The 13,911-nt window shown below is 38.9% G+C and overlaps 1 protein-coding gene across 2 annotated transcripts in view; it reads right to left on the reverse strand.

The window, feature by feature from the left end:
• LOC145985107 (potassium channel subfamily K member 6-like) overlaps window positions 1-13,911 on the reverse strand; it is a 241,005-nt gene that overhangs the window by 23,217 nt on the left and 203,877 nt on the right. For both annotated transcript variants that reach the window (XM_083118716.1, XM_083118715.1), the window contains exon 2: window positions 877-1,017. In XM_083118716.1, the coding sequence (XP_082974842.1) occupies window positions 877-1,017 (141 nt within the window). The remainder of the gene's footprint in view (window positions 1-876; window positions 1,018-13,911) is intronic.

Below are 13,911 nucleotides of genomic sequence, written 5' to 3' on the forward strand. Positions count from 1 at the left end.
CTATGTTATAGTCATACCAGACAATTTTCTTCTTATTACTAAATTATATAATCACACTTACATATATTCAAAATCATTCCGGTTTGTTTATACCGGTCTACAAAGTTATTCAAGTCAGTCTGTAGCTGGATACAATTGGCTTCTGACCTAATCGGGTAATACAATTTTCTGTCATCGGTGTACTTAAAACTTTAGATTTTTTGTATTTTTGGAGGCATGTTGTTAACAAACAATACGGGCCTAAGTTGGAGCCTTGAGACACTCCAGATGATACCTTTTTATTCAGTAGATGAAAAACAGTTCAGTGCAACTGTTTGGGTTCGTCTCGATATATAACAAATTAAAAGTTCTAGCAACCGATCGCATACTCCCATTGAACGTTACCTTTGTATAAGAATGGCGTTCAATTTATCGAAAGCTTTACTTATATCTGTGTAACATGTCGGCGATATCTTGTGCTATTACAGCAAAATTTGTAACCGTAGATCTCCTGCCTACAAAACCATGCCCTTGAGCCACAACTACCTCTTTCAAATTCAATCTGTGGTGTTCAAACATAAGTGACTCTGATGCTTTAGAACAGATAGACGAAAGGATTTGGGACGATAATTACAAACATTATGTTGAATCATACTTAATGAAAATAGTGATGAATAATTTTCGTCCACCTAGCATTTTGATTGTCTGTAGACGAAACTATAATAAATCATATTGTTTTAATTGTTTATTATTTAAATTTAAAAATTAAGTATTTATTAATACATTATACGCGTAGTATACATGTTGGGAGCTTTATTGTTACTATTATCATATTTCTATATGAGTCATGATGTATGTAACTGATGATCGGAGCATATAACACTCTTAATTACTTACCGATTGTCGTAACGACTGTTCCAGAAAAGAAAAGTGATTGTCCAAAGCTCCAGTTTGGTTCTCCAGAAGCATTGTTGGCCGCTGAGACCCCTCGATTGTTGGCTCGGATTACTTCTCTAATAAATTCTTCCAGCTCCCCATCTGAAAATGAAATAAGAAGATATATAGGGATAAGAATTAACAACCTTAACTGCATTAAAGTTGTTTGATTTTCCCCTCACATTGCTGAAAATTTAGAGAACAAAGCAACTTGCGTATATTCAAGCAATTGCATATTTTTAATGTAAAAATGTTAGTTTAATTTAAAACTCCTAAGGTGAAATCCTAACAATATATTCGTCAGGGTAGTTGAGAAAGTTGTAAATATTTTCCTTCAAATTGACCGCATTTTGCTTCCTGATTATGAACTTCTTTATACAGAAATGTAGAAAAAGATGGAAAAAGCTTATCTTTTAACTATTGGTCAACTTGAAACAGAAAAATACCTGGAAGAACCACTTTAACATTAAAATCACTTCTGATGTTATAGGGAGCATTGCTGAAGTAGAACTTCAGGTACATTCTTTACTTATTTACTGCTTACTTTATCAGAGGTTACTGTTACTAATAGATCGAAACTTAACACACTGTACGTACAACGTGACACTGATATATAATTATTAACACACACAATTGTACTTGCACTCTTGTTATTTAGCGTTGCTTTTCTACCACTTTTGACGACGATGAGCATAACATTGATGAAGGAACACTCACAATTACTAACCATGCCGAGGAAGGGAGGAAAGGACTCGAACCCGGGAACTTCGGTGGCAAGATGAAAAGTGGACCACTTAACGCGCTCTGCCACTTTGCAAATTGTCCATCACCATGTTTATTCTTTTCGTTGTGCGCAATGAGAGCTTCAAGAATTGAAACAAAACTCCAAGCAAAATGCTGAGAAAAATTAATGAAAATAGTCATGAACAAATTTGCCGAGCAACACTTGTGCATCCCACTGTACAGCTGTTGTCAACTGCTTCGTTGATGGATTGATCCAATTCTTAAACGTCACATTACGTAAAATAATATGGCAATGTGCAATTTATGCCCTTTCTCTGCAGCCGAACAGAACAGTTCAATCTACTATCTTCTTCTTGCACAAAACTACTAATTAAAAATCTTTGCTCCGTTAATACTCGTTGACCCTTCTCTACTATGTCCTGTCCCATTTATCTCTTACCACGCTTGCGATACCTGATGTCATTATCTGGGCTCACGTGACAAGCATATCACAGGTCATGTTCCGTAGTCCAGAGAAAAACCAGTCTGGGTATCTCAGATAAATATGTCGGCAAACGGAAAGTAAATTACTCTTCTATTAGTATGCAGGAAAGCAGACATACGGTGCAAGTGCTGCATTGTAAAAGCAGAAGACAAGAGACGAACAACCACGGAAATTTCCGCGTTTCTTACAAGTTCTTACAGGAAAACATATGTTCTAGAGATTAAGTATTCCTGTCAGAATCACATGACTTTCTCATTAGTAATTAACGAAAAGAAGCAAAGAAGACAGGCTGACGAAAACACCGTGGGTGACGCTGGAGTTTTAAGCAGCTTACACGAGTTGCATTAATGTGGCAGGTGAAGAAACCTAGACTTAACTTACATATACGTATTATTAAAGAGACATTCTCTCATGCACTTGCAGGCTACGTATCTGCAGTAACAACTAGGTTGGCGCTAGTTAACCAATTTAGAAATTTCATATTTCTAATAAACTTTCCATAATTAAAAAAAAATACTAACATGAGACGTTCGTAAGAAGACGATGCCCCTTTCCCCAAAAGAGGGTTAAAAACGACAGCTTATTTTCTAGATAATTCTACAATCGAAACACAAAAATATAATCACAGAGTATTATTTTTATTACTATCTACTATTTGATATTAAAAATAGTACATATAAAACAGCTGTATTTTACAGTGTAACCACTAAAATAAAAATATAATTTTTGGCATTCTGAAAACTCTTATAACCCTGGTTCGTGGAGTTTACACAAACTTTTTGGAGCTAACTTATTTTCCTCTTTATTTAGTCTGCTGCAGTACCAATTAACTGAACTTTATTTGTGTTATCGAAGCTCTTTGCTTTTCTTATAATTTAAAATGAACTATATCAATTCCAAGCGAGGTCGATTGATCGGTTCGTCTCCCCCTCCCCCTCCCGTCCGCTCCTCGCAATGCACAGACTAGGGATGGCCAGATCCGGATCCTAAGGATCCGGATCCTAAAATTTTTCGGATCCGGATCCAGAACTTTCGGATCCGGTTCCACAACTTTCGGATCCGGATCCGGTACTTTTGGATCCGGATCCGTTTTGCCATCCCAACATGCGCTTCTTTGGAAAGTAAGAATGTGTTTATAACATATTGTTACCTGCTAATATACATGGTGATTGGTAATTCGACCTATTTTTGGAAAGGGGTAATACTAGAACACATTTGCAACAAATTTGACCCTATGCACCGGGGGTCGGAAATCAATGGGTTTCGAGTTATTGCAGTTTGTAGATTTTCGTGACATATTCCGACTTGCGACTAAAAACTACTGATTCTGAAAAAAAACTACTACACCCTGAGCATATAATCGACATGTTGCTAACAACTGACGAATGAGTGACTACTGGGGAAAAAAATCATGCCCAAAATTCCCATACCCACAGAAAGAAACAGTCATTGGTGTTAACGTCATGAAGAAATTTGGAAATTATCGTTTAAATCGAAGAGGATTACTCAAAAAATTGGTAAGACACTTGGCGTATAAATTACGGAAAAAACTTCCTCGTTTCATAAGCTCTCCAAAAAGATAAAAATGTTGTCAACTGACACACGGGTTGGGGGAAAAATCTGAATAAAAAGCGGAGTAGGCGCGTTGTAGACCTCTTTGTAAAGTGAAAAGAAGTTGTAGTTTGTGAGAAATAAAGGAACGAAAATGAGTGAAATAATAATGTTATTTACCATTCACATGATTCCAGGTTGTCAGAATTAACTGTTACAAAAACTACAAATCCTGCGGCGTACTTCAGACACAATCACTCGCGTTGACACTCTGTCTCTTATGTCTCAATTCTCTCTCTCAACTCTTCTTGGGAATCCACTGGTGTACTGTAGACTAACTATTTCATGTGACAACAAATGTAAAAGTCGCATGCTATTGAGGAGGGAGATCCTGTCAGAAGGATGGATTTTTGTCGATTTTTACTACATACCGACACTGAAGACCCCCATCACCTGACAAGAATTCTGTGAACGGACGAATCCAAATTCGACCGCGATGGTATTACGAATTTTCATAATGCGCATTTTTGGGTCCCTAAGGGTCTAAGAAAATATAAAGAAAATGCTCACCAGAGAAAATTATCACTAAATGTGTGGATGGGAATCATCCACAATCATGTGATCGGGCCATTTTTTCTGCCACAAAACCTAAACGGCATTACCTACGAAAACATCCTAACGGAAGAATTGACGACGCTGCTGGAGGATGTGACGCTCGCCACAAGAAGGGGTACCTATTATTAACCAACATGATGGCTGCCCAGCCCACTCTTTACGGGGTGTACGACAGTGGCTGGACGACAATTATCCCATGTTATGGATTGGTCGAGGCGGCCCGGTTCCCTGACCGGCGAGGAGTTCGGATTTAACGCCATGCGACTTTTACATTTGGGGTCACAGTACACCAATGGATTCCCAAGAAGAGTTGCGAGAGAGAATTGAGACATAAGAGACAGAGTGTCAACGCGAGTGATTGTGTCTGAAGTACGCCGCAGGATTTGTAGTTTTTGTAACAGTTTGTAATTAATTAATACACTTACAAGGGAGGTGTAAGTCTCCCCCTCCGATTTCCATGAAACTTGGCAGGTGTATGGAGGGGCCCAAAGGAAGAAATACGTGTTTTTGTGTTTCAGCTAAAAAAAAAAAAACTGATTTAGGGGGAACCCCCCCTAAAATATCAAGATGAGGAGAAATTGAAGTGGGGATCCGACCCCGAAACCACGTAAATATGGCATAGGAAGAAGCAGGGGGCATAGGACCTCTCTATACACCTGCCAAATTTCATGGAAATCGGAGGGGGACACAAGGGTCAGATCCTTACTTCAATTTGTCCTCATCTTGACATTTGAGGGAATTTTGCCCCCTAAAACAGCTTTTAGCTGAAACAGAAAAACACGTATTTCTTCCTTTGGGCCCCTCTATACACCTGCCACGTTTCATGGGAATCGGAGGGGAACACAGGGGTCAAATGCCCACTTAAATTTGTCCTCATCTTGACATTTGAGGGGGGGTTTTGCACCCTAAAACAGTTTTCTAGCCGAAGAAAAAAAACACGTATTTCTTTCTTTGGGCCCGTTTATACACACACCTGCCAAGTATCATGGAAATCGGAGGGGGAAACAGGGGTCAGATCCTCACTTCAATCTGTCCTCATCTTGACATTTGAGGGGGTTTTGCCCCCTAAAACAGTTTTTTAGCTGAAACAAAAAAAAACACGTATTTCTTCCATTGGGCCCCACTATACACCTGCCAAGTTTCATGGAAATCGGAGGGGGACACTTAGATAACCTCCCTTGTTAGTCTTACACTTTGTAATTATATAACACTGCATATATTATAATGTTTATTTTAATTTGTAAAACTGTAACTGTAGAAAAATTGTATAATTTTTTTATAACATTTCTATCTTGTTATATGTGTTAAAGGTTTCATCCTGGAATGGAATTTCTCACATTTATGTGTGTTTCCATTTTCAATACATTCGAATTAATACATATTCGTTTCAATGGCATTTGAAAAATCACCTCTGACACTTTATGTTAAACAAGTAAGATTATTTTTGTGCACGAGTGTGTTAGCCGATGCGTAGCAAAGTATTTTAGGAACAACACTTGAAAAAGAATATTGTAGGACTAACTAATGAAAAATTTCTTTGTAATCGAAGATCATAATACCTTTTAAAGTGTGGTAATATTATAATGGGATTGAGACGAAACTCTCGGATCCGGATTTTCGGATCCGGATCCAGAACCGATACTTTCGAACCCGGATCCGGATCCGGAATTTTCGGATCCGGATCCAGATCCGTAACTTTTGGATCCGGATCCGGATCCGTTTGGCCATCCCTAGCACAGACCTCCGTCTGTGTCGCAATGTCCATGTTAGTGACCGTACTGAAAATGTGGCGAAGCGTAAGAACATACCGTTAGGTCTGATGGCCTGATGGATAATTTACATCCACATGCGCAGGTGTTCGTTCGGTGAGAGTTTAGTACGTTCCATCTTATTATTTTGTAGTTCTGTTCACCACGAAAGAAAAATAGACTTACGTCTATTTGTGCTAATTATGGCACACAATCAGTTTCTCTGTTCTAAGAGAATTATTTCTTTCTTTGCAAACTGCATTGAATAGCATTATTCTCGCTTGTCTCTTGCGGTCCGGATTGATTTATAAAAAGCGTGCAGCAGGCCAGTCTGCAAAAATCTAAAAATCCAAGTAAAACACGACTTTTGAAGCGTTATCATGCCGAAGTGTAAAAGAACAAACACAAAGGAACGATATAAGTAGTTTATGGTCGCACGCTTTCACTCTGTACTGAAAGAACGCAAGAGACTCGCCAACGTCCTCGCTCTGAAGTCGTAAAATAGCACAGTTATGCTAGCGGCGCGTCAAGAGCAAACAGCTGTACCTACTTGTCATCTTCCTGCTCCTAAGTCATGTCATATTTCGATAAAATAAGCGAAATTGATTCTGCATGGATGCCACATGCTTGAAGTCATGTGCATATTGTATGTGTGTGGGGAGAGGGGGTATTCACTCTGCAGGAATTATTTGATCTGGTAACATTATTTCTAAAATCTTGCCTTTTAGGTAAAATAACTTAAAATTTCCTGCTTCAGGGTGTGCATCGAAACGAGATCACGCTTGGCAAAGTGAAGGACAAGTCTCTGTCCCGTCTCGAAATACAGTATATTTTATAAGCAACATATACAGTATGTCAACGCACAAACTTTCGCAATTACCGATCTTTGTTAGCAACGTTGGTACGAATCCTAGAAAAGTGTATAGATCTTATTCTGCACATACGCAGGTTACGATAAAATGTATATACAATACATACTTATAAATAATTAGCTTTACGTGGGTGTATGTGTTTGGCATGTCTGTATAAGTGGTATACATATTTTAAAATATCGAACTCTCTCTTGTGTAGGCGACATTCTGACTTTCGCGACTGCAGCGCCGCCGCAGCATTTCTCAATCCGTTCACCTCGTATTCAACTCCCACAAAATAAAATCCTGGGTAACTACACTACTACTTGTAGCATAATTCCAAATATTGACTTGTAGTGAAATACAAAAGTAACAGGTAAATTGACAACCACCATGTTCATTATTTTTGTTTTACGCAATGCAACGTTCAAGAAATTAAACAAAATGACGCAAACGAAGTAGTTAATCTCTGAACCAGCATCAGTAACGATTGAATGAGAGAATGTAAAAGTAAAATTCACGAAAATTTCAATAACTTCCTTCGATGCACCTACCTATATATCGTGCGTCCATTTCGATCTTCAGCCGAGAGATCGGGAGAAGCGTGGCGGGCGGCGCTGACGGAGATGCCGACATTTGCGGCCTGTAATGCCCGCTTATTTTTATAGAAATATGCAGACATTTATATAAATATTGCAAAACGAGCACTAACCTGTGTAATACCACGCAAAAGTTCTTCTGTAATTCATCACACAAATAAATACGCTTTAGAAACGATGTTAAGAGCCACAGATAAAGCATTTTGATCATAGTTTTGACCAGTAACGTCCTGCTTAAGTTTATATCCTTGAAAGAGTTTTGTGGCCATGGGAATCGTTTGGAGGTTTCGAATGTGCAACACTGTATCAAGATTACGCTGCAGACGAAACCGTTAAAAGTGAATGGTTTTCGTGAGCTTCCTTGCAATCCGAAATATCCGAGCTAGAGTTTTTTTTGTTCCTTCGCGACTAGATGAAGACAGTTGTGAATATAGTGGCGACCAATGTAAACCAAGAGCGTGTTAATTTCGTACTGTGCGCAAGAGTGTTATTCTTGGTTACTTGCAGTTACTTGTTTGTGTTATTTCAGTGTGTATGTGTATTGTGTCAGTGAGACGATTGGAATGCCAGCCGTAAGGTTCACGTTAGAACAAAGATTTTTTTATGTATGACACGTACGTGAAAACAGACTCGTGTCGAGACGTGTGTAGGCAATTTGTACAGAAATTCCCAGGCGTTTCAACTCCACACAGAGATACGGTTAGACATCTTGTCCTTAAATTACGAGAAACTGGATCGTTAAATTTTAAAACACCTAAGCAAAACCGACGGATTCTAACCGAAGCAAAACTCGATAAAATTGGTGCAGTGTTAGAACGTTCTCCAAACAAACCTCTACGCCGTGTTTCACAAGAGGTGGGCGTGTCAAAATCATCGGCACATACAGCCACTAAGCTACTAAAATTAAAACTGTACTCTTATAACACAGATTAGTGCTCGTTTTGCAATATTTATATAAATGTCTGCATATGTCTATAAAAATAAGCGGGCATTACAGGCCGCAAATGTCGACATCTCCGTCAGCGCCGCCCGCCACGCTTCTCCCGACCTCTCGGTGAAGATCGAAATGGACGCACGGTATTATCATCTACCAGGGTTTATAATGTGAAATCTATACCTCTCCCACAAATACCACTCTGATTAGCCTATAAAGATGAAAGGTTTCAAAGATCTTGTAGGAAGATTATTGATGTGAAACAATGTACTACAATTGTATGAGTGAGCAATAGTGTTAAAGTTTTGTTTTGAAATGGTTAACACCTGTAACATTCAGATATTCAGTCTAGTTCAAATGTCTACTATACATGTCCATTTCCTACATGTTCCCAATGCCTTAAGTTATAATTCTATGAGCGTTCTTAGATCTGAAAAGCAAGAAAAAAGAATTATACACGTTGGTCTCCCCACAATCTTCATAGATACAGTGGATCTATTTTTAAAACTTACATCCTATGATCTTTTGCCATCCTTGCAAAAAACGGGCTATCTATAGGCTATCCTCGGAACACAGGTCAAGAGACCGATCATTTGTTGGCAACTTGCGACATCGCAGACGATAACAGCAGGGCAGTAAATGACCGTATTTGCTCCCCGCACTCTTAATTAGTGAATGAATGAAACAAGTAATAAATGCTGGGACCGTGAATAATTATATTATGCACCAGATAAGCGTCTTGTGCTTCTGTTTCGATAAACCTGGCTTACCGCCTCTGAAACATTGGGTTATTTGTACAATACATGGTGAACCAATTGATCAGAAGAAACTAGGTCAAGTGCATGTCTACTGCTTTACTTTTAAGAGTAAATATCTTCATTCCTTTGCATATAGTCCAAAACGTTTGCCTTGTTCAACGACGATGGTACCCAAATTTTATCAGATGACAACTGATTAGTGAACTGATAAACAGTGATATTAATTTCGAACTTGTGAAATTCGACATCACATTTCGCTGGCTGCTCGGCGTACAGTTAGAATAGTTAGAAATCAGTGCAGTTTTATAGAAGTTTTTATATCTTACCTAAAACATCACTCAACGAATATAAAAGGGGCAGGGCAGCAGAAAGGTTGAAATTAAATCATCGTTTTCTTTTACTATTTCTTTTTATAAAGTTCTTTGAACGTGAAGTCTTGCATTACTATTTCTGCCATCGTCGTTCAGTAAGAGGCGACTTCCAACTTACAGCTGCGTAAGGTGGTTCCTTCCCTGCCAGAAGCTGTTTTTTTCACGGCTCAGAGTAAGTCACAGCTTCGCATTCAGCCACTCTAGAACTTCTACCTCATTCCAATAACTATATTGTAACAAGGATGGAAGTTTAATAAACATCCTTCTCTGAAGGGTGGATGCTTATTAAATTTTCAAAATTTAAAAGTTGCACCCACCGAGCCTTCATCAGTTTATCCACCGTGGTGGAGTGCTTGGTTAAGTTCACTACGAGGTCCACGGACCTACGTTCGAATCATGGGTAAGCCACGGGCTTGTCATTACGTTTATTTCTTCAGCCATTTGAAAAAATCCACCATGAATCTTCATCGTTACGATTAACATAGAGAAAGTAAACAACTGGCATAAAATAAAGAATTCAGATAGCTTTGGCTGGTAGGAAAGCACACATGTATTCTGCGAGTCATGGATTCAAATCTCCTGACAGGCCATCTTCCGTAGTTTATCCTTTCAGGCATTTTATTAGAGTACCAGGATGATACCTTTAACTGGGACCACGTACTTGCCTTCTACGAGTATTCCTCGATCGTTTCTTTCTTCAGCCATATCCTTGCCACGCTTGAAACGTTACATGTGCTTGATGTTCAATCTGACAAAACATTTCTAACATCACACGCAGATATAACCTATGTAAATATTCATTGTTGAACATCTATCAACAAGAAAAACTAATTTAAACTCATGCATCATATTTGTGACTCCCGTTTGCAGATCCATGTACCTTGAGGGTAAGGAGGGGGAGAAGGGAACTACCTTCCTTTATAAGTTTATCATCACTAGCTAAACAGTTTTATTTGGAAGAAAACAAAATAAAAAATAAGGTGTTGGCGTAGCCGGTGTTGTCAAGATCGACCGCTAGGTCATTCAAGCGCCACCGTCGCTGGCACGCAGCGCAAAACGTGAATTGACTTGAAGATATTCTCAGTCTGAGAACTTCGATCGGTTTCAAGGGTAAACGTTATTAGGGAATCACGTTCCGTAGTCCTTGGCACAGACGAATTTGAGCTAAAACTTTTGAGTTTCAAACTACAAGAAACGTTTCAAAGACAACGCTACTTTACTAATGAAATAATGGGCAAAGACGTACGTGATAGTGATACTGATACGGGCTTGATTTCTATGGTCAGGGCCGGATTAAGACGAAATTGGGCCTGATGCTTGAAATCTTCGGTGAAAAATAAACACAACGACGTTATAGTTAAGTCACAGCGCAAAGAATAATAGTAACTGTATAATAAGTAACGCTGTGTCTAGGCGTCCGAAATTGGGCCTCCAAATTTCATTCTAAGATTTTTTTTTCAAGTTAATATTGCAAAAGAAAACTGTTCAGCTTTCGGAAAATTCTCGTCTGTTTTCAGCTGAGCAAATTTCAGAAATGGCCCTAATGCTGCAGCATCAATAGCACCCATCTTAATCGGGCCCTTTCCATGGTCACAGTAATCCTCAGGACACTAAACATTTCCGTCAGTAAAGGTAGAGCAATAGAACTCTTTTGGCCTCGGGAATACTTTAGAAAGCTCACTGCCCAAAATCTGTTATGCTTAAAAAGTTACGAAGTATTAAGCATACTTTCAACCAGTGATTTATTTGGAAAATGTCTGGGTGATGGGATTTTAGTAACATTCTTAGAAGCATCTGGACTTCATATATACCCACAGCACCCCTCCCCCAAGAGATGAAAATATGCAACCAGGAAGGAGTTTGCAGTAGGGGGAATTTCCCTTATCACTACAATTACCACTCTACAATGATTTTCTCGCTACATACAATTTGGAAACGTTACATTTCCAAGTAACCGATGAAGAAAAGGAATGTATAGGTTCATCCACTTGAATTCACCGTGTTCAACTTATATCTTAGAATATACAATTATATGTAAGCATACTTCTAGAATGCTACGTTTAAATTAGTTTTTCTCACTTAGCATCGCTTTTTCTGCCAGTTTTGGCTAATCGCGACGATGAGGATACAATTGAATGAAGGGATACTCACAAAGCCCTCCTTCCCACAAACAAGGCGCCTGACGTCATCTTGTTATATCTCATAGTAGTGTTGCGTAGCAACGGGGGGCAACCATGAATTGGGCGTGATTGATCACAAACACTTGAAATAAATCCTGTTGAAGGGAATCAATAAATAATTACATCCCGTCCGTCGAAGCCTTTAAAATAGAGAAACTCTCGTTGCATGGCAACTGGAGAACTAAACCACTTGTCTCCCGTCTTCAATTCACCGGATGAGACAAAAGGCTTCTCTGCGGAAGCTCAAGGTATGAAATGAACAGTAGCGGTTCGTTCTCGTCCCACTAGGAGGCGTAAAAGTGGTCGAATGGGATGGTCTGAATGTAACTCACTTCTTTCAGGATAGATTTCAGGAATGCGTGAAGTTGAGTGAGGGAACAATTACGTCATTCCGTGTTGAAAGAAAAGTAATTATGAAGCTCTTCGAGGATCCCAAAACAAATATATTTTTTCCTTTGACAATTATAAGCTAAGTACAGAAGACTGACATGCTTCCTCTGTACCTTCCGAAATGACAATTCTTCCCTTTCTTTTAGCCCGTCACGAAAGCGTAATGGTTACATTGGCCACTATTAATCAAGAGGTTCCGGGTTCGATACCCAGAGAGCCGGCGCCCGTGGCGGAGTGGTTAGCACATCGCACATTAGCACATCAATAAAAAAAAAATCGATACCCAGAGGAAGCACACAGTGGTTCGGATCCCACTTTAAACTGTAGGTCGTCTCGATTAGCTTATCTGTGCATAAAATGGACTTAAACAAGAACTCAAACTAGCAACCAGCCTTTTTAAATGGCAAGACGAAACAAGAAAACATAACAATCGAGGTAAATATAAAACTCAGCACATAAGTCTGATGAAGTTAGTTGCAAACATATTAATTACATGACCTGACAAGAAGCAACTCCTTGTCTGTCTACACAATTAAGAAAAAAAATCTACATTTTCGATGCCTTTGAAATAATTTCGCAGTCAGATGATTAATATTATGTTATTATATGTGCAAATTTAACCAACTACATCTACTAATTCAATTACGTTCATTCATGAACTGCATTTTATTCCGATTTCTCTGTTCTAATAATAAAACAATAACTCGTTGCATGAATATTGAGTGACCTTTATAATACATGTTCATTTCGCAATTTACTATTTTTCAGGTGGGTTACATGTGACGTCAGGATTTGGACAGCCAATTTTGTTTGTCGTGTGCAAGGAAATATCGTGAAATAACGCGAGCTTCTGTTTGAACAACCGAATACTGCACAACGTACCATCGTAAACGAGGTTCAAATCTCCCGCCCGCCTGCTTGAATTTTGTATGTTTACAAGAACTGGCCTCCATCATGGCTCTCTATATATATGATTTTGAGTCTTTTATTCTACAAATTTCTTTGCAGAGTTTTGTGTAAATCGAGCGAATGATCATGCATTTCCTTATGTCCAAAAACCCGTGCACACTCATCATCAATGCCAGTACATTTCATCTGTGTGTATGCATTTAGCTTGGGAGAAGAAAGCCTGAAATCGATCGTCTTTTGTTGAAGAAAATTGAATGGGAAGCCTTTCCTATTTCATGACAAGACGGCGGGAAAGGAAGCAACGTCGTTTGCTTCTTTTGGGAAGAAAACAATGAGGGAGGCAACTTATAGTACCGAGAGCAAAAACTCCGTTATTTCCTTTGGTGCCACCATGAAATAGTTAGGCAAGACTTCATATTCATGTTCCTTGAACCAGTACACCACCTCAGCCGTTCTAGAGTCATTTATCCATCGGTGCACACAAAACCAACTTCAAGGTGAGATTTATAGAGCTGGGAAAGTAGTTTCGTGGAAGTTAACGAGGTCCTCTTCACATAAATACGTCCTAATCAAATAAGCTAAAATTGACGAGCACAAAATAGTCGACAGGGCACACCTTCAAACAAATTCCAGAATATTGGAACTATACAACCAACTGAACTTAATTATCAGTGAGAAGTACTTTGCGTAAATAATGTAAATTCCTTATATTGCGGTGGAAAACTCCGGGTATTGTACTCGCCGCAAACAAGATAACAGTTGTAGTTCAATTTTCTTCCGGTCTCAACCTGGAAGCAAACAAATTACCCGTTTGCTCAGACTTATCTCCGAGTTGCTTTCAGGAAATGGATAACAGTGAAAT

Source organism: Lepisma saccharinum, chromosome 3 (genome assembly GCF_977018435.1).
Source record: "Lepisma saccharinum chromosome 3, izLepSacc3.1, whole genome shotgun sequence".
Taxonomy (NCBI): Eukaryota; Metazoa; Arthropoda; class Insecta; order Zygentoma; family Lepismatidae; genus Lepisma; species Lepisma saccharinum.